Source organism: Salmo trutta, chromosome 11 (genome assembly GCF_901001165.1).
Source record: "Salmo trutta chromosome 11, fSalTru1.1, whole genome shotgun sequence".
Lineage (NCBI taxonomy): Eukaryota > Metazoa > Chordata > Actinopteri > Salmoniformes > Salmonidae > Salmo > Salmo trutta.
In genome coordinates, this window is record NC_042967.1 from 16,144,499 (window position 1) to 16,168,556 (window position 24,058).

Below are 24,058 nucleotides of genomic sequence, written 5' to 3' on the forward strand. Positions count from 1 at the left end.
TTGTGAGGGTAAATCTCAAAAGTCTGAAAAGGACATGAGATCATCAGCAAGCAGTCATCTAATGAACAAGCCGTTAATGTAACAGGATCGCGCACCACTGATAAAGACTCTTTATTCATCACTGATGAGTGATCTAAAATATACACATTACATGGAGGAACTGTATAACTCTAAAATGCATTATCTCTTTCAATATACATTTGCTTGACATATATTAGAATAAATCATTATTTTCATTGGGACAATACACATTCACAATATAAATTCATCAACACTGCAGGTGGCAATACTAAGTGCTCAGCACAATGATAGCTTCATTCTTAGTGCAAAATGCATATATGCAATAATCTTAACAGTCATGATCTTTTGATAATTACATTTTCTGGTCATTCTTTTTTTTATATAGACAGACAGATTACAGTAAAACCCTATCCCAAATCAACCCTACGCCTGTGGAGATTTGAGAGGATATGGTAATAAATCTACCTTGTCCTGATATGCTAGCCGGAATTTTCACCACGTTTCTACCGTACAACTATCAAATGTTCTCAAATCTCCACAAGGCCATAGGGCCGGTTTCCTGAACAGAGATTTGGCCTAGTCCTTGGGAGTCTCTATTAAAATTGCATTTTAGTCCAAGACTAGGCTTAATCTGTGTCTGGGAAACCTGCCTGTAGGGGCTAGGAGTCCATTTGGGATTGGGCCTTCTTAATCCCAATCTATTCTTTTATGCGTATGACATTTTGCCGAGGTAGTTGGCTGGGACGTAGCCCTTCTGTCCGTTGGCCTCGGCCAACCACCAGTCCTTGTTGCCTCCCAGGTCGCTGAACTTGAGGATCCTCACATGCTGGTTCTCCTGCATGGTCAGCTCCTGGTCACAGCGTGCCTGGAACCCGTACACCGCATAAAACTGGAGAAACAGACAGAACATTCACCATAGAGCAGTTATAGTACAATGCATACAGTACACAGGAGGCTGATGAGGGTAGAACGGCTCATAATAATGGCTGGAACAGAGCAAATGGAATGGAATCAAACGCCTGGAAACCATGTGTTTCATTTATTTGTTACCATTCCACTAATTCCGCTCCAGTCATTAGAATGAGCCGGTTCTCCCCAATTAAGGTGCCAGCAGCCTGTGTGATGTAGTGGAGAAAATGTTAGGTTCATGTTCCTCAGAATCTGACCCCAAACTAATTGGTCAAGTGCCCCAACATACAGTTATTTACTAAATAAATTTGAAATACAATCTGATGAAACTTTTAAATCCAAAACGTGTCAAGGTATTGGTTAATTGCGATAGCACAGCGTATTCCATTGGCAAAATTTGCTGTACGGTCTACTGAATTCAGTGTGGTATTTCCTTAATTCACCAGTCGGTGTCACTGTTAGTCCATACAAAAAAAGATACAGACCCCATCACAACTGTAGTCCCCAACCCAAACCCACCATCACCAATATCCATTTACACTCTATATTAACTGCCTCATATTCTGATGGAGGTCAAAAGCGTCCTCCCAGGTCGCAGTAAACCAAGACATAGTAAGAACAGAGCCTGCCCAGCGGCTGCTAAAGGGACTAATGTTGAGTGACAGCGCTGGTGTCGTATAAATGTTATTCACTCCATATAATCTCTATGCGAGATGGAAGTGTGACCCTAAACCTATCAGAGCCAGACCTAACAGGCATAAACACACACCGCCCCAAGGCTTCCACCAGGCCTAACAGAGTGGGTTTTCAAATCATCTGCACTATAAACCAGCACACTTAACTTTTTACTGCTCCATGCAATAACCACCCTCATATTTCATACCACGACTCTGTCATACCACGGCGGTCATACCACGGCTCCGAGGAGGCCTTTACAGGCATCTCTATAAGCTAGTAAAGATACATTGCTTGCTTAGTTAATTCCTTTTTGTAGATTGTTATATTAGCTTGTGATCTATGTATTTCCTGTGCTTTGCTTTCAATGTAATCTTTATTGTTTGTAAATTACAATGTAGCCTGTATAACAAATAGTACATTTTGAGGTGTTGTTCAGCGAATGGAGTTCGCCATTCATTCTATTGAGATTGTTATGTCAACTATGTAAAGCCGACTGAAAGGCACACCTAAGCCCTCTGTTTACTCTGAGCCCTGACAACTGAACCAGGATCGGTCCTTCCATTTCGTAATGCACCTGTTACGTAGACACATATTATAGAAGTTTATATGTTGCCTGGCTGGGCTGATGACACAGTGGATTGCTCAGTCAGATGGAACAGAGTAAATAGGTATTTTAACGTCATAGATTTAGCCGGTGGTAATAGATTTCATAGATTCCAGCCAGTGAAATAGACACTGGCTGGAATGCGGATTTAACCAATCAGCGTTCAGAATTAGAACCACCCATTGTATGAAGATATATTATGCTACATAGTGCACCACTTTTGACCAGAGCCTGTATAAAGAGTAGGGTCCATAAGGGTTCAGAACGACCCTTCTTTAACCTAGTGTTACCCCACCTGCTGGTTGTCTGGCTCTGTGTCCACATCCTGGCTGATGTCTGGCTCTGTGTCGCCCTGTAGGCTGGACGGGGTGGAGCATCTGTCAAGCGAGGTACTGGAGGTGTTGTAGAGGCTGAAGTTGGGTATGCTGCTCCGGCTCCGTATGCTGTTGTTCCTCCCGCTGCCCGACACAAACAGGCTGAGGTTGTCAAAGTCCTCGTCCAGCACCACGATGGGCTGCTGGGGCTCTGTGATCCCCGTACCCTGACCTGGTCGACCCTGATCCCTGTTGGGGTTGTACTGCTTCAGGAAGGATGAGTACACATAGCCCTGGGTACCTGGGGGAGAAGGAGAACAGAGGGATGTTTGTGTCTGTCAGACATATCTGGGTTCAAATAGTACTTGAAACCTTCCAGGTGCGGTGATGAATGTGGGCTTGAGCCTGCCTGGAGTGCCAGATGGGCAGGGTTTTCACTTTAGGAACTATTCCATCGATTCACATAAAGTATTTGAAAGAAAAGACTATAGGCTGCTATTCAAATCAAATGTTATTTGTCACATGCTTCGTAAACAACAGGTGTAGACCAACAGTGAAATGCTTACTTACGGGTCAACAATGCAGAGTTAAAGATAAGGGGAAAAATAATTCTGTGAGAGAGCTAGGTGCAGGGAGGCTCAACAAATGCACAGGTGGTTGGGCTTCATGTGAATAGGGTTCTTTGTGAGACTGGATGTACTGTGGGTAAGTCACAGGGAGATCGGTGTCCTTGTCAACGAATGAAGGATGAAATAAAGAATTGTGTGATTGCGCGGTCTATAAACTGCCTATAAAACAAAGGTTTCCTTAAACTGGGCGTATTGTTGCAATGGGAAATAGTAGTTTTGTTTACTGCATTGGTAGCATTAATATCGACCATATAATAAACAGCTTCTTATGAAGACTAGTAGTCCCAGTGGATGAAACAAATCTGTGAAGTAGTTTCAGCATGCAGTCGGTACCGAGAAAAAAAACACACACACACACACACACACACACACACACACACACACACACTCAAACCTTTCTACAACTCCTTGCAAAAACTTGGCTGATTTGAGCCTTGTTATTCTGGAGTACAGAGAAGCGCGGCAGGCTTCTCCTTTCTCCTCCTCAGCCTGTGTTTCTCAATGCCCCCAGGGAGAGGCTTTGTACTCTAAGTAACTCTGCTTACAGCGAAAGGCGGCTCGCCGCAAACAACTGGCAGGCACTCAGTGCTAGATGACGTGCGGTGCGGAAAATACATGGTAACAAACTCTTTGAGTTGGCCTTGTTGTGAGGCAGCAACTCTCTAGAGAGAGAGAGAGACAGAGAGAGTCGGTGAGGTTAGTTTGTTCCAAGTATCACCGTGACAGCACAGTCAGGGGCCTCTGGGAATTTCCCCAGCAGGCTGGCTGACATGTCAGCTGTGGTAGGTTAGTAATCAGGAAGTGAGATTTGTATCTATCGACAAAACACGCCACAGGACTGAAGAGCTAGGAGTTTAGTTCCACAGTAGTGAGGGGGGATGTTTGTCTAGAGTTAGGTCATGTAGATCAGACCTGTAGGATGATGTACTACAGTACCCATAATGCAAAAGACACACCTGTACAACGGACATAAACTGAGAGCATTGTCTACATTACATAGACCTTAACGGTTGAATTAGTGAATGAAACATCCCCTATTTGGGAGGTCTATCACCGCTAGTTTAGATAAAAGTGCAATTACAATTTTCTCATACAGAACAAACATTAGGGCTGTGACGACACCTGTAATATATTTGTTCCATGGCAAAAATGAAAACACTTAGCGCATCAAACTCTTTGGACCTTTTAAAAACCCGCTCTATGTCAAATAAATACATGTGACTGGATGACAACATAATGTTTGTTTCCAACATTAGGGCTGTTTTCTAAAGAAGTTCAATCCGCTTTGTGTTTTGTTTCCTTGCCACAATAGTAACGAGTATCACCGTACTGGTATCGTCCGGCCCTAACAAAAATGGCACACATCCAATAATTAAGCCACTGTAGCAACATGAGACAGGATGATCCAACAGCATCACATCACATAATCCAACCTATGACAATAAACTTACTGCCAGTGTCAACCAGCCAGCGGCCCCGGCTCCCCAGGGGGTCTGTGTCCTCCAGCAGGCCCACCAGCTCCCCCTCCAGCAGGCTGACATCCTGCTCCTGACACCCGTTACAGTTCCTCTTCAGCTGGTACAGCCTGTCAGCTGGATACTCGTCCAGCAGCCTGGCCCTGTTGCCCTCTGTCTGACGCTGGATCTCTGGGACCTGTGGAGGGGGAGAAGGGAGTTAGGGTGATATGAGCCGAGTCATCAGTGTCCCAATGGGGGAGTGGGGGAATGATCGCTAACGAGCCCCCTTGGGTTGGTGGGGGTGGGTGGGGATGGGTCTCAGGAGGGGAAGGTGGTTCGAAACCGATCCAAAGGAGTCTTGCGCTGTTCAGATACAAGCACATGTAAGCGTACGCACACACACATGTGTGGAAGTTCACAGGCTCTCTCTCTCTCGTACACACAAACACACAGTTTGTCTTGGGGGAGTAATAACTGGAGTAGCGCTGGGGTTGCCAAGCGCTCTGTTTAATTCCAACCCAGAGAGCTCGGCAGAGTCTGGTGGCTCCGATAACTTCTCCAACATTGTTCTTTAATTGACTTTTAATTGGTTCAATTAAACAAATAATGGAGCCAATCCTGGAATAGGTGGTGAGGCTGTGGGGTAATGCTGCTTTTACCTAGAGCCTACTGGCATTACTACAGATAGCTGGCTCAGTGAGGATGCTCCAAGATGGGTTTGTGCTGTCTTACCAACTCCTATTGTCATTGGCATGACAACAGCTATACAGCACAAACAGATCTGGGACCAGGCTAGCCTTTAATTACCTTAGCTTATCACATACTGTAGTAATAATGGGGGATACATTGAGGCAAGTCCTTCCAGCTTTCAACCATGTTTTCTTTCCAAACTTACAGCTAAAAGTTTCTTTGTTTTCTCGAAGCTGACTTTGCGTTCTATTAGAGTCTGTGCGTTGTCCTTGACGACAGTCAGATTGTTGAGCTCTTCCATGATGCTGCTTTGGACTTCACTGATGTTGGACAAAGGAGCCTGGACAAATAAAACATTTAATCATACTTTATCATACTTCAATGTGTGGTATTTTGCATCAACTCACAACACACTGTGTCCACCACAAATCCTTTCCCTTTCATACTACAAAATATATTACTGTTCAATTAAAGTCGCCCCTCTACTTCACCACACAAAACTCCACATAAACCACCTATCGCCAAATACACCTCTGCTGTCCCCCTCCCTCCCTCCCTCAATCTCCCTTACTCCCCCCTTCCGTCCTCACCGGTAGCTGCTGTATGGAGGGTGCGTGGTGGCAGGCCGTGTCCATCAGGCCTTTGAGCAGGGTCACCAGGCAGAGGACACAGTTGGATAAGATAGTATGGGCGGCCATGTTGAATCTCTGCAGCTCCTCCACCAGCTGAGCATTGAGGGCTGCGTAGTCCCGCCGCGCCGCAACCTGGCCCTGTAGAAACAAACCGATTTAAACATTTTAGCAAAGACCTTTAGAGCATTCTGAAATTGTCATATTTATTTAACATTTGTGATTTTTTTATTGTAACAGCTAAAATAATTCCGTTTTTAATGAGAACTGTTATAATGCTGAAAGACCAATAAACTAAACTCTCAATAGCTAAAATGCTATAATCCCTACAAAATGAGCTATTTGTTCATTCTAATAGGTTAACGGAAATTGTTGCTAGGTAACATGATCGCTGCAAACGGAATCCTTGTTGAACTCACCTGGTCCTCGGATACAGGTGATGGAGAGGAGGAAGAAGAAGAGGCAGAAGATGTGGAGGAGGAGGAGGGAGAGCGCTCCAGGCGGCTGCAGTAGTCCAATAGTTTGTCGTAGCGTTTCTGGATGAGTTTCTGCGGGGCGGCGAACATGCCTTGGAGTGAGGTGAGGGGTGCCAGGACCAGATGTGCCATCCTCTCTTTCTGGAGGGGTCAAATAGGGAAGCAATGATGGAGAATGAGTGGTTTTCCATACATTACATGAATCTTGCCCTGGAGACAGCTCTGCAGAGTGGTCAGTAGCTGACACAGCCACAAAGTCATAAAATCTGATTTGAAACCTAACCTTAACCCTAACCTTAACTACACTGCTAATCCTAATGCCTAACCCTAGCCTTGAAGACCAAAAAGCTATTTATTTTTTTCAGACATTTTTACATTATAGCCAATTTTGACTTTACAGCTGACCCATCTAGCAGAAATCGTTCAGTTCTGCCTCCAGGGCAAGATTCATGACAATAAACGTGAACCTGCTTTTTTGGTGTGAGATCACACAAACATACTTGGAATCGAAGTACTGTAGGGCATTTATTTTGCATAGATTACAAAATAGAGGCCCTTGTCTCATATATGATTGTGGCTGTGGGAATCAATCAAATGAGGCACGAAATGGCCTACAAATTGGTCTGTCGGAAATAGTTCTGCCATCTGCACTTTAGTTTGTATAATCTCCTCTGAAAACATCTTGCCTTGCACAATTCGAATAATGATGTGCCTATTTCGAATAGTAACAAAAGGCATCATAATGAAACTCGTTGACACAAAAGAGCACCCTTATTCTCCACCCAGAGGGCAGGTGCGTTGCAGTTTCAGAGGCTAGTTGCTGTATGAGCTGTACTGAGCTATTAGCGCTGTTAGCTATTAGCGCTCATTAAAGTCTCTGTGGGCCCTCGAGTGGCTCCTCATCCTTCACTGAGAGCACCAAGTAACACAAAGAACTCTATTCAAAAGGCTCGTTATCTCGGAATGAGCAACAGAGCTATCCCCACAGAAAGGAGGGCAGACGGCAGAAGAGAGAGATGGGGGCTGGGGGGGAAACATTAAGCGGGAGAGAGAGACAGAGGAGTGTGAGGAGAGTGCCGTTTTAGAGGGGTAGAGGGAGAGATTAAATGTTTCACCAGGCGGGAGTGGAAGCCGAAAGGTTGACTGACAGATCACTCACTCACTCTGACGGAGGAGTGGAGAGAGAGAGGGAGCCGTGTAAGCGCAGGAGGGCACAGCTAGGGCAAGCAGGCCCCACAAGTGAACAGCGTCCACGGAAGAAAGGATAGACAGGCTGACAAGCAGGAGAGAGAAGAGAGGAGAAGAGCCGGTGGCCTGAGAGAGATGGAAGACGGAAGAAAGGAACAAATAGTTAAGTTGTCAAAAAGAACACACTCCTCGACAGGAAATAGTTTGTATTTACTGTGAGAATAGGGTATCCAAATCAAACGTACAAAGTGCTTGTATGGGTTGTTGCCGTTCTTCAGGTGCTGAGTACCGTTTGTGTCTATTTTGTCTGGATCCTTCATGATGTCCTCCAGGTCTACAGCATTCTGGACAGCGACACCTACCATCTCCTACACAACGTGTAAAAGACACAGTCACTATTGCTTTCCATAGGTATTACTCCCGTGTGTCAATATTATTCACTGGAACATTGAGATTGTCTACACCACCTTATTTCTTCTGAATATTAGGGCACTTTCAATCCATCCATCCGTCCATCCGTCCATCCATCCATCAATCCATCAAACCATCCATCAAACCATCCATCAATCCATCAATCAATCAATTCATCCATCAACCATCCATCCATCCATCCAGCAATCAATCCATCAATCAATCCATCCATCCAGCAATTAATCCATCAATCCAGCAATCCATCAATCAGTCCATCAATCAATCCATCCTCTATCCATGAATCCATGAATCCATCCATCCATCCAACCATCCATCCATCCATCCATCCATCATCCATCCATCCATCCATCCATCCATCCATCCATCCATCCATCATCAATCCATCCACCCATCCATCCATCCATCCATCCATCCATCCATCAATCCATCAATCCATCCATCAATCAATCCATCCATCCATCCATCCATCCATCTATCCATCCATCCATCCATACATCCATCATCCATCCATCAATCAACCATCAATCCATCAATCCATCCATCAAACCATCCATCCATCAATCAATCAAAGGCTGGTACATTATTACCTGTATGTGTATCAAGTAACAGTGGACGTTCTTGACTAGTTGTCTCACTGCTTTCTCCAGACTCCTGAACAGCTTCTCCTCCTTGTCGAACACCTCATCTCTCACCTAGAGAAGAGGGAGAGAGAGAGAGAGAGAGACAGAGAGAGAGAGAGGGAAGGAGTTACCATTTAACCACTCAGTTGGTTTACTCAGTGGTTCAGATAATATTGACCTTTCCAGCTCCTTAGACTAGTATTTACTTTTTAATGAAGGCAATTTGTTCTATTCATAACCTCAAGACAAAAATAGGTTTTACACAAATGTCCCCAAGTTGTGGTTATGTCATTAACACATGAAGTGTATTTACGCACATTCATATTCTAGAACTTAGTGTAGAGTGGGAGAGGTGTAGCGGGGAGTTATTTACCTGTGGCTCCACACCTGTGAGGATCTTGAGGTATCCTGTGAGCCTGTCAGACTTCTTCCTGATAGAGTGGATGCTGAACTTGTTCAGTTTACCCATGAGTGTCCCCCCGTCCTCCTCGGTCCTCTTGTACTTCATCACTACAGTATGACAGAGAATCATATGTAACGGGCAAGACCAAGTTGGAGCCACACTGTACAATTAGGAATTAGAATACTAATGTTAAAAATAACTTAATCGGATCTCTATGGTTGAAGCACTAAAGGGGTCCTGATATTTAGTAATGGGATGTATAGCATGGTAATAACTGCCATACAGTATAATACTTTAATTGCTTCTAATCTTAACTACAATGTTCTGTGTTCTATAAAATGTTCAATGTAACAATGATTTATGTCAGTTGTACACATTTCTCAGACAGTGTATTTAGAGCGTGTGTAGGTGGTATCTACATCCCACATTTCTCCATCTCAGACTATAGCATATTTAGAGCTGTACCGATGTCCTTCCTCCTCTTGAACTCGTTGATGTTGACGTTGATGATCTTGGCGGCGGTCAGGGCCTCCTGGAGGGGCCTGTTGTCAGGGTGGTCGCTGGGCGTGGCCTGCCACAGCTCCCCGAGCAGCAGAGGGTACTTCATGACCCGCTGGACCGGCTTGATGAGCAGAGAACCCATGTCCAGCAGGTTGGGTTTACCCCTGAAGACCACCACACAGCTTGATGTTAATAATAATGTGACTACACTAGAGGCAAAAAAAAGCTTGCGGCAAAATTCAGCCTTTTTTCAACATAAATTCCAGTGGAAAATTGATAAAATCCCAGCAGATTTGTTTGGGTTACACATTATTACACAGTTAATAACACATGCTAGAACAGTTAACATGTCAGAGCATGGCACGTGCAACGTCAGGATTGTGAGTTCGATTCCCGGGGCCACCCATACATTAAATGTCTGCATCCAATGACTAAGTGGCTTTGGATAAAAGCGTCTACTAAATGGCATATATTATTATTAGGATTACACTGACAATAACACAGGATGATACACTTAGTTACACATAATTAGTCTGTCAATTACATTATACATGTAATAACATTGTCATACTTAATACTCATTTAAACCACTGAAAATCAATATGGATAGGAGGTACATTTTGATATTATAGTGTCAATTATTCTAAATATTCTTACAGGAACGATGATACAAATCTGGTGTACTTACTCTTGGTCGTATATCTGCCTGCAACGAGACACAAAGTCATTGGTTTAATAAAAGTAGTTATGGCCAACAGTATAAATGCCTCTTTGGGAGGAAATGCTTAGTTGATGAATGAGAGGGAAGTATCAAGCAGCGACTCACTTCAGTGATAACACACAGGTGATGAAATGTTGCTTTATTCCTTCCTCTTTCTCATAGGACTTGAGTAAAGAGTTAGCGTCGTCGTGGTGATAGCAGTAGATTTTATAGACGTCCTCCAGCGCTGCTTTGGCCTGAATGAACACTTCCCCTACGGTGGGAAAACAAAACGTGATACATTTGAATTAACCAGTATTAAATCAGTCAACCTGAGTGGCTTATTTGGAAATGTGCCATATTATAATGGCAGTATGGTCAAAATAAGGGTCATGTTCATTAGGTCACTCAATGGAAAACGTTTTTTTTTTTAGTTTTGAAAACGAGAATTTGCCTTTCTTATTGGACCAGGTAAGTCCAGGTAGACCCCTCCCTGTTTCAATCCATTTTATTCACTAAGATTCCCTGAGGAACACGACTCAGGTGACTGAGGTTAAACAGAGGTCAGAGGTCACCTACCTATGACTAGTGCCTCGGGGTCTGGCTCAGCTGTGGCCTCCTGCAGCCGGTGGAGCAGCGCGGCCGACACCTCACGCACTGTCTCCATGTTAGTAAACAGACGATCCACGTCCACCACCTGGAGACACACACAGAGAGAGACCTTTTAGACACATAGCCAGTCATATGTATACTTCAAAGTTCTGTAACAACCCTATAGCCTATGTTAGCCTGGCATTATCTCCCCCAAGTGTAGATATCCCTATTGGGGCAGTGGCTAGCTTGGGAAGAGCACACGCCTGATATTCGCTACACTGGTGTCAGAAGTGGGTTGTGTGCAGTTCAAACACCATGCATCATCTTTTGAAAATCACTCCATAAACCAACTCTGCCTGAATAACGAACAATACAACATTCACTACCAAGCAAAGTAACACAAGGTAACCACTCTCTGTATCTCTGTAAGCAGATGATATCACCCACTGAGTAATCTGTCTACTTCCTCATTACCTGTCTGTCTCTGAGGGGCTTGACCACCTCTCTGATGCAGAGCTCCAGGTCGGTGAGGAAGTCCCTCTCCGTCTGCACCAGCTCCTGGATGACCTTTGACCTGCGACTCATCTTCCTCAGGCGGACCTCCGCGGGGTCGAGAGCCGGAGAGGCCAGGATTGACGACAGGGGGAACAGGGGCGCCATTTTCTCTTAAGACAGGCACAGGGATAAGTTTAGGATGTGTGTTGGATGGCAAGGTTTTCTTCTATGCAGAATATACCCACTGGGCACAGAAGTCAATTGAATGTCTAGTCTGTTGCTTCAACGTAATTTCATTGAAATGACGTGGAAACAACATTGATTCAACCAATGTGTGCCCATTGGATAGTCTCTGTCTGAACAGATAACGTACAAATTATGACATAACACAATAACATGGTGAGATATGACATGATCATTGACACAATAAACGTGTTAACTACACATCCTATATCTACACATCAATTAAAATGTGAGATCTGTTTGAAAAGGGGCCGTATCAAACTATCTATTCCTGCATTCACTGGCAAAGTAAAGAGAGAGCACACATGTACAAGAGCCCCCTGCATGAAGTTGTATTTACATACATGGGCACGGTATGCAATGTATGAGAAAACATCCATCTCTCCCAACACCATCGCCTGACTTCAACCCTCCCAACCCTCTGCCAGCGTTTCACGCTGATCTAATTGTTTTGACGGAACGCCGACCAGCCCCCATTAGCATGCCTGTCAGGTTCCTCTCCTCTTTTTTTCATCCTTTCTTTTTTCTCTCTTTTTTTATCGCCCTGCTCCCCCTAATCAGTCCCTAGCTGGCAGTGCTTTGCATGGCGGGCGAGGAGAGAGAGTGTGTGCGTGTGCGTGTGCGTGTGCGTGTGTGTGTGTGTGTGTGTGTGTGTGTGTGTGTGTGTGTGTGTGTGTGTGTGTGTGTGTGTCTGTGTGTGTGTGAAGGGGAGTGAAGCGTGTGTTCAGGGAAGGGAGATGTTTCCTTTCCGCGTCTGCTGCCTAATTGACCTCAACACACCACTTCCCCCTCTCCAGGAGAGAGATAGAGAGGGAGGAAGAGAGAGAGATTGAGAGAGAGGGAGGGAGAGAGAGATAGAGAGGCAGGGAGGGAGAGAGAGAGAGATTGAGAGGGAGGGAGCGAGAGAGATTGAGAGGGAGGGAAAGAGAGAGGGAAGAGAAAAAGAGGGGAGAGAGAGAGGAAAAGAGAGAGAGTGTGGGTGGAAAGAGAGAGAGAGAGAAGAGAGATGGAGAGAAAGAGAGAGAGAGAGAGAGAGAAAGTGACAGAGTGGAAGGAGGAAGAGAGAGCTGTGTCAGGTTACTGAACTAATTGTCTCGCTGATGTAATGCCACAGCGTGTGCCGGCATTCCATCTGCTCCAGCTGGGGGGGTGCACCTGACACACACACACACACACGCACACACACACACACACACACACACACACACACACACACGCACACACACAGACACACACGCACACACACACACACACACACACACACGCCATCCCGCTACACAACCCAACCCCACCCCCAGCACACATCAAGACAGTCAACAAAAATCTGACGCACAAACACCCACACACCACACCACACTCATACATGCATATGCGTACACATTACACACCCAGCACCCTCACAACACACCCCTCCCACCTCTTCCCCACTTCTCAGTCTCACACTCCTACCAGTGCATTCATGTCAACACACCCCTGGCATTCACTTGTATACATGCAGTACTAAAACGGAACGTTCAAAAGCTTTGACATTGGAGAGCTATTTGACCATTTTTCACAGAGAGGTGGAATGAGGATATGATGGTGTCACGTCCTTGGAAGGGCAGGAGAAAAGACAAATACCATGTCACGCCCTCTAAAGCTGCAAAAAGCTAAATGGACACCTTCACCCCTCCTGGCTATCAGGTTTCAATGGCCCCTCCTAAAAAATATAATACTTTATAATTCTCCCTAAAAGAATGGTGGGCAATTGCTATATTTTTGGGGCGGCAGGTAGCCTAGTGGTTAGAGTGTTGGGCCAGAAACCGAAAGGTTGCTAGATCGAATCCCCGAGCTGACAGGGTATAAATCTGTTTTTCTGCCCCTGAACAGGCCGTCATTGTAAATAAGAATTTGTTCTTGTAAATAAGAATTTGTTCTTAATTGACTTGCCTAATTAAATAAAGGTTCAATTAAAAAAATGTAAAATAAAAATAATTGTAGCAATTAAAATGACTTGACATCACGTAAAAGACAAGCATGTTAATTAATTAAAATAAAGTGTTCAAATTTAAATAAATGTGAATGAAACGTGTGTCGCATTACAACATAACGTCTGAAATACAGTATGATGGCTATTCAAGAGACTCTGCTGCAAGTGAAAAGAAAGTGCAGATTCAGTGGCAGGGCTGAGTACCTTCTAACCTAGCTCCCTGCCTGGGTAAGACCTGAGACCTTCTAGCCTAGCTCCCTACCTGGGTAAGACCTGAGACCTTCTAGCCTAGCTCCCTACCTGGGTAAGACCTGAGACCTTCTAGCCTAGCTCCCTGCCTGGGTAAGACCTGAGTACCTTCTAGCCTAGCTCCCTACCTGGGTAAGACCTGAGACCTTCTAGCCTAGCTCCCTGCCTGGGTAAGACCTGAGACCTTCTAGCCTAGCTCCCTGCCTGGGTAAGACCTGAGACCTTCTAGCCTAGCTCCCTGCCTGGGTAAGACCTGAGACCTTCTAGCCTAGCTCCCTGCCTGGGTAAGACCTGAGACCTTCTAGCCTAGCTCCCTACCTGGGTAAGACCTGAGACCTTCTAGCCTAGCTCCCTGCCTGGGTAAGACCTGAGTACCTTCTAGCCTAGCTCCCTACCTGGGTAAGACCTGAGACCTTCTAGCCTAGCTCCCTGCCTGGGTAAGACCTGAGACCTTCTAGCCTAGCTCCCTGCCTGGGTAAGACCTGAGACCTTCTAGCCTAGCTCCCTGCCTGGGTAAGACCTGAGACCTTCTAGCCTAGCTCCCTACCTGGGTAAGACCTGAGACCTTCTAACCTAGCTCCCTACCTGGGTAAGACCTGAGACCTTCTAGCCTAGCTCCCTACCTGGGTAAGACCTGAGACCTTCTAGCCTAGCTCCCTACCTGGGTAAGACCTGAGACCTTCTAGCCTAGCTCCCTGCCTGGGTAAGACCTGAGACCTTCTAGCCTAGCTCCCTACCTGGGTAAGACCTGAGACCTTCTAGCCTAGCTCCCTACCTGGGTAAGACCTGAGACCTTCTAGCCTAGCTCCCTACCTGGGTAAGACCTGAGACCTTCTAGCCTAGCTCCCTACCTGGGTAAGACCTGAGACCTTCTAGCCTAGCTCCCTACCTGGGTAAGACCTGAGACCTTCTAGCCTAGCTCCCTACCTGGGTAAGACCTGAGACCTTCTAGCCTAGCTCCCTACCTGGGTAAGACCTGAGACCTTCTAGCCTAGCTCCCTGCCTGGGTAAGACCTGAGACCTTCTAGCCTAGCTCCCTACCTGGGTAAGACCTGAGACCTTCTAGCCTAGCTCCCTACCTGGGTAAGACCTGAGACCTTCTAGCCTAGCTCCCTGCCTGGGTAAGACCTGAGACCTTCTAGCCTAGCTCCCTACCTGGGTAAGACCTGAGACCTTCTAGCCTAGCTCCCTACCTGGGTAAGACCTGAGACCTTCTAGCCTAGCTCCCTACCTGGGTAAGACCTGAGACCTTCTAGCCTAGCTCCCTACCTGGGTAAGACCTGAGACCTTCTAGCCTAGCTCCCTGCCTGGGTAAGACCTGAGACCTTCTAGCCTAGCTCCCTGCCTGGGTAAGACCTGAGACCTTCTAGCCTAGCTCCCTACCTGGGTAAGACCTGAGACCTTCTAGCCTAGCTCCCTACCTGGGTAAGACCTGAGACCTTCTAGCCTAGCTCCCTGCCTGGGTAAGACCTGAGACCTTCTAACCTAGCTCCCTACCTGGGTAAGACCTGAGACCTTCTAGCCTAGCTCCCTGCCTGGGTAAGACCTGAGACCTTCTAGCCTAGCTCCCTGCCTGGGTAAGACCTGAGACCTTCTAGCCTAGCTCCCTACCTGGGTAAGACCTGAGACCTTCTAGCCTAGCTCCCTGCCTGGGTAAGACCTGAGACCTTCTAGCCTAGCTCCCTACCTGGGTAAGACCTGAGACCTTCTAGCCTAGCTCCCTGCCTGGGTAAGACCTGAGACCTTCTAGCCTAGCTCCCTACCTGGGTAAGACCTGAGACCTTCTAGCCTAGCTCCCTACCTGGGTAAGACCTGAGACCTTCTAACCTAGCTCCCTACCTGGGTAAGACCTGAGACCTTCTAGCCTAGCTCCCTACCTGGGTAAGACCTGAGACCTTCTAGCCTAGCTCCCTACCTGGGTAAGACCTGAGACCTTCTAGCCTAGCTCCCTGCCTGGGTAAGACCTGAGACCTTCTAGCCTAGCTCCCTACCTGGGTAAGACCTGAGACCTTCTAGCCTAGCTCCCTGCCTGGGTAAGACCTGAGACCTTCTAGCCTAGCTCCCTACCTGGGTAAGACCTGAGACCTTCTAGCCTAGCTCCCTACCTGGGTAAGACCTGAGACCTTCTAGCCTAGCTCCCTGCCTGGGTAAGACCTGAGACCTTCTAGCCTAGCTCCCTACCTGGGTAAGACCTGAGATCTTCTAGCCTAGCTCCCTGCCTGGGTAAGACCTGAGACCTTCTAACCTAGCTCCCTACCTGGGTAAGACCTGAGACCTTCTAGCCTAGCTCCCTGCCTGGGTAAGACCTGAGACCTTCTAGCCTAGCTCCCTACCTGGGTAAGACCTGAGACCTTCTAGCCTAGCTCCCTGCCTGGGTAAGACTTGAGACCTTCTAGCCTAGCTCCCTGCCTGGGTAAGACCTGAGACCTTCTAGCCTAGCTCCCTACCTGGGTAAGACCTGAGACCTTCTAGCCTAGCTCCCTGCCTGGGTAAGACCTGAGACCTTCTAGCCTACCTCCCTACCTGGGTAAGACCTGAGACCTTCTAGCCTAGCTCCCTGCCTGGGTAAGACCTGAGTTATTGAAATAAAACAGGTCCACAAAAGAGGACCAGCATGTTGTTAAATTAAAAGCACTTCTATCACAATATAGTCATATCATGGGTCAGTGTTTGAGAGAGCCATAAGGTCCCATTGGCCACCATTATGCTACTGTATTATGCTGGTGTGGTTGCAGGCGCAGGAGTTCCCATGAAAGAGGACACGCCAGCCTTTTCACCAGGCTTGGCCATTGAAAACGATCTAACGTACGGAAGGCCTTGGAACACAAGGACCCTGACGGATCACGTATCGCCACAAGGAACAATGACACGTTAGATGCCCCCGGTCACCCCCCTGCAGAATACAATAGGATTGAGAATGTCATTGAAGAAAGGACTGAGTTCAAGTACATCAGGGGAATAGAGGTGGAGCCTCATAGGAAGGACGAAAGGGCCAATGCAAACAGCTGAAGCAGTTATTAAATCACTGGCTTTGGGTTTAGCTGGGGTTTGTATAGGATATCTCACTGAGTTATGCTTGGCTCCAGTCATCTCTCCTAATGGCCCACAGGTGAGAGCTGGGCCTGAGGACAGTAGCTAGGTTGAGAGGGGCTCTTTGTCCCCCGTAGTACGGACACACTATCTGATGCAATAACAAGACACAAAAGGCCCTTGTTGAGGCCAATTCACACACACACACACACACACACACACACACACACACACACACACACACACACACACACGCAAGTACGCACGCACGCACACACAACACAACACACACACGCAAGTACGCACGCACACACAACACAACACACACACACAACACACATATACACACACAAAGACACACACACACGTGTCATGCATACCAATTGACCAGTTTGTCTTATGAATACTTAGATACTTAGTAGTGGATGACTGTTCACAGCTTTCAATAACTCACTATAAACTGAGGAGGTGAATTACCGTATGACACTAGCCAGGATGCAATATCATATCAGGGTGGTAACGCTTTGTGACTGACCATAACTTCTGGTTGCTATGGACCTTGAGGCCAGGCTTGATCAACCCGTTTCACAGCAGACAGAATGATAGACGAGAACTCAGTGTTCAGGAACAACTCGCACACTTCCCCATGTAGATGGTGACGCCACCATTATGTCAATATTTGCAATGTACCTGTACACTTATACTCAGGACAGCTTGTTTAGCGTGATGGAGAAACCCTATAAAGTGGGCGGTGGCAGTGACGATCAGTTTACTGAAAACAATCAGCTGTTTGAGAACTGAGTTGTGACGCTGGTCCTTGGGCACAAGTCAAGAAAACAGAAAGTGGTGATAGGCAACGAGTGCCTGTGTTTCAGGTAAACAGTGGATGTGCTGACAGGACAAGGAGTGTCCTACATCACACTCTGTTCACTACTTTTGACCAGATCCCTATGGGCGCTGGTCAAAGGTAGTCCACTATAGAGTGAATAGGATGTCTCGGTGTTTCAGGTCAACAGTAGGTGTGCTGATAGGTTAAGTGTGTCCTATTCACCACGTCATTATAATACAAAAGAGTTTATATGGCTCTTTTGCTTGGTTAGATGGGAGATTGATATTATTGTTTAATTGTGTAAACTAATGCCCCTAATTGACATTAGCAAGAGTCTGGGTGACCATTGTTCCCTTGTTGAGGAAACCTACAGAACTAGTGGCACAAGAATCTCTACATAGTTAACCTCTTATTTTCTGTAAGGCAGCCAGTGACGACTTGGCTGGTTGGCATTTATTAGGATGACTCATGTACTGGAGGCAGCTCTGCAGGGTAATCACTAGCTGGCACAGCCACAAAGTCATAAAATCGTATTTTAAACCTACCCCTAACCACACTGCTAAAGTTATGATTAACCCTAACCTTAAAATACCTTTTTTTTTTATGTCAAGAATTTTTTGAATATGTAGTCAATTTTGCAGCCCTGCCTCCAGGACAAGACTCATCCCAATAAACGTCAACCTGCGCCTGAAGGTCTACATTCCAAGAGCGTGACAACACCTGATGTAATGCAGTAGAGGAAGGACAGGTGAGGTGAGTTTTTGCTGATGAGACACACTGACTGTCTGGGAAAAGTGAGAGATGCTAAAAGGACACTGCTTACCTTCAAAATGACAAACGAAAAAGAACCCTGACCTTAACCCTGACCTTAACCCATAACCCTGACCTTAACCCTGACCTTAACCCATAACCCTGACCTTAACCCTGACCTTAACCCATAACCCAGACCTTAACCCTGACCTTAACCTAATTTGAACCAATTCTGAAATGAAATATTGGTTTGCAGGTCAGGAGTGTATCTGTATAGCCTTTTTCGGGAAAAGCTATGTCAGCCATTATGATGACCAGTAATGATACTTTAGTTCAATTTTGAACCCAGATTGTGTTAAAATAAAAACAATCTTATAATAAATGTAGAAGAATTTGACTTTAGAGAACATCAAGGCTGACCATGCCGTGACAGCCACCTAGACATTGTTCAGGCTGTAGTAGCACAGTAGTAACACTGGTGTTGACACGTGTCCATATATCTGGATGTTCACACTTCCCCTTTAAAGTCCCAGAGACCACACACTGGTTTAATAATTAAATGCTTCAGTCAGTGATAGAAGCCCTGTTGTAGTTCACTCATAATAGGTTGACTTATCTGGTTTAATACTGGGCCTGTAGCTACAGTATAGCCCCTCCTCCGTGCTGTAAGGCTACTGTGGCTCGGTTGGAGCACGGTTTGCATACGTGACCTCATCCCTGCGGGAATAGCTTGGTGCTCCCTCAGTCACATAACAACACAACAGGTGCTCGGCAGAAGCATCCATAGCTACAGTGCCCTTCGTCTGTCTGGCTTTCACCCTCGAGTAACACGTGGTCCTCTGGAATCTATGACACTACGGTTGATTTGCTGAACGTCTATAAATACTTCCCTGTTGAAAGTCAACAGACATGCTGTTGACGTCTTACTGATAGTCTATTGATAGTTTGTTGAGTATCCATCTACAGATGGAATATCCAAGTAAAGTGTCACCTTTTCTTTTACAAAGCACTTAGGAGCAGAACTTACTATCGTTCAAGTCAACAGGAAGCTATGAGATGTTAAAACCTGAGCTATAGCTAACCTAGTTGCCGTAGTTATGACCTCAGGGGATCCAATTACCTTTAAGTTTGGCGCTGTACTCTGTTTTGTCCGACTGACTCCTCCGCACCAGGGTCCCAAGGTTGATGTCACCTTTAATGTCGGCAGCGGTGTCATCGTTGGCCACCACGATGGTGTCTGTCTTCCTCCTCTCCAAGTGCATGTAGCGCAGGAAATTAGGCCTGGTTCTCCTCTTGATCACTTTCTCTTTTTCCTTCTCTTTCTCACTGCCGTTGTTGGCCTCCTTGTTGGGATCCATGTCGACCAAGAAGCCCTCTTCTTCTCCCCCCGTGCTCTCTGTCCAGCCAGGGAGAAAGAGAGAGGGAGAGAGGGACGAAGGAAGAGAGAGCCTGAGAAGTGCAACAGGTGTACTGTAGTGCACTACTGCCAACGCCACACAGGTACTGTGGCCCCTCCCTCTCCCAGGCACCTGCCCTGTCGTACCCGTCACAGGAGAGCTCTGTGGCCCCTCCCTCTCCCAGGCTACTGCCTGGCATACCTGTCAGAGGAGAGCTCTGTGGCCCCTCCCTCTCCCAGGCACCTGCCTTGCCGTACCTGTCAGAGGAGAGCTCTGTGGCCCCTCCCTCTCCCAGGCTACTACCCTGCCATACCTGTCACAGGAGAGCTCTGTGGCCCCTCCCAGGCCCCTGCCTGCCATACCTGTCACAGGATAGCTCTGTGGTCATGCCCCCTCCACTGCTGTACTTCATGGCCCTGCACCCTCCACTGCTGTGCAATGCAATGTCCCCGGGAACACCTGCATCTCTAGAGAAAGAGATAGAGGGATAAGAAGGGAGCAGTGGAGGAGAGAGGGACTATGACCACTACACTAACAAATGTACTATTTTGGTTTTACTAAAGAGAAGGTTCTCAAGGGACAACATGCAAAGCAAAACAATGCATGGAAAACTCTAGGTATTACATTGGTTACAGTATGCGTCAAGACAATGAGCCAGCATTTGTACATTTTATTTGTAATGTAAATGATGGTTATTGTTTTTTTTCCATTTGAAGAACCTGGGGTCTATATCTCAAGGTGTTTACTATTCAGAATACACACAACAAAAATACATCAAATATATAACCAATAGATAACCTTTATTTCTGAGAGCTCAAGGAATCCCACATCCATGTTCATGAGATCATTATTTCCCACCAACTGTAAAATTAGATGCATGAATTATACAAGTGGGTTGCTGTGGGGAAAAAGTCTGTTCAAATGTCAATTAAGTGACGCAGTGCAGCAGATGCTGCACTTTAGGCAGATAAATATTGAAGGATAAAAACAGAATGCACAGAATCCACATGTTCACAAACATACAGCATATTCTTCATAATAGAGAAATGTTGATGCTAACGCTTAAAGTTTGTCCAGGAGGGCTACAAGCTATAACTAGGGCCCAGAGGTTTTCCTGGTGATTTCACTTGGTCAGGGAAAAAACCCTGGTCCCAATCATACTGTATATTAACAATGATGAAAAGTTGACAGAAAGAGTTACTTGCTTACCTTTATAGGTCAAATCTCTTCTAAACTACAGCAAAGTCAATAGGGGATTAAAACGAGAGCACAAAGCACCAGGTCAAAGTGCACAGTGAGGAGGGAGGAGGGTTTTAAAGTGTGTATACCCATCTGCGTACAGCATTTGACCTGTGTTGACCATTCGTAATCGGCTGGGCTAGCCAATACGTTAGCTTATGTAGTTAAGACAAGCTACAGCAAACATTGAAAGCGATCAACAGTCATGAAGCACTGACTGCACTTGAGAGAACGAGAGAGGGGCATAATAGTGTAGTTTAAACATCATGTACTCTATACAGTATGTTCAGTAAATGAATGGGCCAATCTGAAAACACATTTTGTTGAACCTACAAATGATTTGATCACAGTAACACAATAATACACACGGTTCTCACTCTGCTGATAAAACTGCCATACATTAGTTTCAAGTTTCAACGTCACATGCACAAGTACAGTGAAGTGCCATTCTTGCAAACTCAAAACCCAACAACGCAACAATGCATTATCTGTCATACTTCAGTCAGATCTGGTTCAACAGGTATGTTGGCCATACAACAATAAGCTACTACAATGATTTCTAGACAGGTAGTGCATTCCATGGTGAGAGGACAATGAATGGAGGCATCATTTCCCTCCCCACTGAAGCACAGGGCAAAAAAGGCTCATATTGTGTTTCCAGCTCACTGTGTAGCGTGTTGTAAGACACCTGTTAGTCCTCCATTAGACTGTGTTGCTCCCTGTAAAACATCTCGTCGACTCCAATGATACTCAACTCCAACTCCATCTTCTTGACAATTTAGTAACAGCATAGAGACTGTTTGTACCTCTGAATTACATTTTCCTCTCATACGTGTGTCGTCCACCCCAAAAAATATATGCAGCTTTTACAAAAGTGAAACAACAAAGGCACATGCATGATATTTAATCACTTGACTTATTTTTTTTATCAAGGTCAACACAGTGACATACAATAAAGTTACAAAATGCACTGTAACATCGACTCAGAATATTCAAATACACATAGTAAACATTACACATCAGGTTGAATTACCTCATCCTGATTTTTTTTATTCCAGAATAATACTTTCCTCTTGTGTGCCAAGCCTGTTCAGTCTGCTGAAGTTCATATGCCCTGGGGGAGCTTGTGGAAGCTAGGTAACCATGGGTGTGGACTGAGGTTCCGGCTTGGCATGGGGCTGCTATGCTGCTCAAAGATAGACTGGCTACAATGACTTCACACATGAGAGAAAGGGATTGTCAAGAAGTGACAAACAAACTCAAGACAAAACACACAATAGATGTGGTAAAGAGGTCAATGGAACTCGACCAGAACAATGGAAATACCATGGAAACGTGTGGGGGAAAGATCCCACTGTCACGTTTTGACCAGTATGAGGGTTATTTTGTTAGTATAGGCTGGTCAGGACGTGGCAGAGGGTATTTGGTTTATGTGGTTCGGGGTGTGTGTATATGTAGAGGGTAGTTGATTTATGTATTCCGGGTTTTTTGGTCGCAGCTCTATGTTAGTCTATTTCTATGTTCTTTCTAGTTAGTCTGTTTCTATGTTTGGTTAATTGGGGTGTGGACTCTCAATTGAAGGCAGATGTTGTCTAGTTGCCTTTGATTGAGAGTCCTATATATTAGGGTGTGTTTGTAACTTGTGGGAGGTTGTTTCTTGAATTGCTGTCTGTGCCTTCAAGTCTGTATTCGTCGTCCATCGTTTTGTTTGCTGTTTTTCTCATTAAAGTTAATTATGAGCACTCAACCCGCTGCGCCTTGGTCCATTCCTGACGACCGCCGTTACACCCACATCTCCTCATTTCCCCCCAGCAAAATTAGCCAACATTTAGGCTATTGGTTACATGTGTATTTCACACTATATTGAGGTAAAAATCTGAGAATAATACTTGTATGGATGTCAACCCCAATACATGTTCATGTCATCGTCACCAATGAACTGCATTACAGTTAAAAATGACTGAGTACCACCGCCGATTTCTCTATGCTAGCTATGCTACCAGCTTATACGAGCAGGAGTTACCATTTAGCAGTCACTTCTTCTAAACCTGAAAAGGGACTATTTCTAAATGTTCAACATGGTCTCAGAGTATTTTGTATTATTCTGTACGTAAATCCGAGATACTCCATTTAGTATGACATGTTACGTTTCCGTATGGTATGTTACGAATTATAAACTGGGTGGTTGGAGCACTGAATGCTGATTCAGATCGTATACCACGAGGTATGACAAAACATTTATTTTTACTGCTCTAATTACATTGGTAACCAGTTTCTAATAGCAATAAGGCACCTCAGAGGTTCGCGTCGTGCCTAAGAACAGCCCTTAGCTGTGGTATATTGGCCGTATACCACACCTCCTTGTGCCTTATTGCTTAATTGTAATTTGCACAATATGTTACAAATTTGCAAAACGTACAATATGTTACAAATTTGCAAAACATATGGGCTCCTGAGTGGCACAGTGGTCTAAGGCACTGCCTCTCACTGCTAGAGATGTCACTACAGACCCTGGTTTGATTCCAGGCTGTATAACTACCAGCTGTAATTGCGAGTCCCATAGGGCGGCACACAATTGGCCCAGTGCTGTTAGGGTTTGACCGGGGTAGGCGGTCATTGTAAATAAGGATGTGTTCTTAACTGACTTGCCTAGTTAAAGGTTCAAGTTTATTATTTTTTAAGTATATGTTAGAAAATCTAATTTGTTGTGGCTAATGTTAGCTAGGTGGCTAGCCCTAACAATAGCTAGCTCTAGGGATTAGGAGTTAAGGTTCAGGGTTAGCTAAAAGTGTCAGGGTTATGGGAAGGGTTAACTAACATGCTAAGTCGTTGCAAAGTAGCTAAAAAATAGTAAGTAGTTGCAAAGTTGCTAATTAGCTCAAATGTTAAAGATGTCCGTGATAAAATTCGAACATGCAACCTTTGGGTTGCTAGATGTTTGTGGTATACAGCCACATTGTGGGCCTGTTAAAATACATCAATCATGAGTCATTGGACAAATATCCACTTTGT

At 45.5% G+C, this 24,058-nt stretch overlaps 1 protein-coding gene across 1 annotated transcript; it reads right to left on the reverse strand.

Moving 5' to 3' along the window:
* Positions 1–87: 87 nt before the first annotated feature.
* LOC115202309 (rho guanine nucleotide exchange factor 38-like) lies at positions 88–21,111 on the reverse strand. Its single transcript, XM_029766379.1, has 18 exons — positions 21,017–21,111; positions 20,606–20,668; positions 20,170–20,274; positions 19,531–19,806; positions 11,320–11,510; positions 10,831–10,948; positions 10,378–10,525; positions 10,240–10,257; positions 9,516–9,715; positions 9,021–9,157; positions 8,615–8,719; positions 7,841–7,963; positions 6,351–6,548; positions 5,893–6,072; positions 5,508–5,642; positions 4,607–4,808; positions 2,508–2,827; positions 88–910 (listed from the first exon to the last, which is right to left on the reverse strand). Exons 4-18 carry the CDS (start codon positions 19,766–19,768, stop codon positions 728–730), a joined length of 2,496 nt encoding a protein of 831 aa, XP_029622239.1. The 5' UTR covers positions 19,769–19,806; positions 20,170–20,274; positions 20,606–20,668; positions 21,017–21,111; the 3' UTR covers positions 88–727.
* Positions 21,112–24,058: the final 2,947 nt, after the last annotated feature.

What these genes read in the sequence shown, in the direction of transcription:
- LOC115202309 (XM_029766379.1), bottom strand. Translation starts at nt 19,768, where the DNA reads ATGGATCCCAACAAGGAGGCCAACAACGGCAGTGAGAAAGAGAAGGAA. An exon ending in TCACAGGTGTGGAGCCACAG is followed by an intron (nt 8,720 to 9,020) that starts GTAAATAACTCC and finishes CCTCTTCTCTAG; the next exon opens with GTGAGAGATGAGGTGTTCGA. An exon ending in ACAACCCATACAAGCACTTT is followed by an intron (nt 6,549 to 7,840) that starts GTACGTTTGATT and finishes TGACCCCTCCAG; the next exon opens with AAAGAGAGGATGGCACATCT.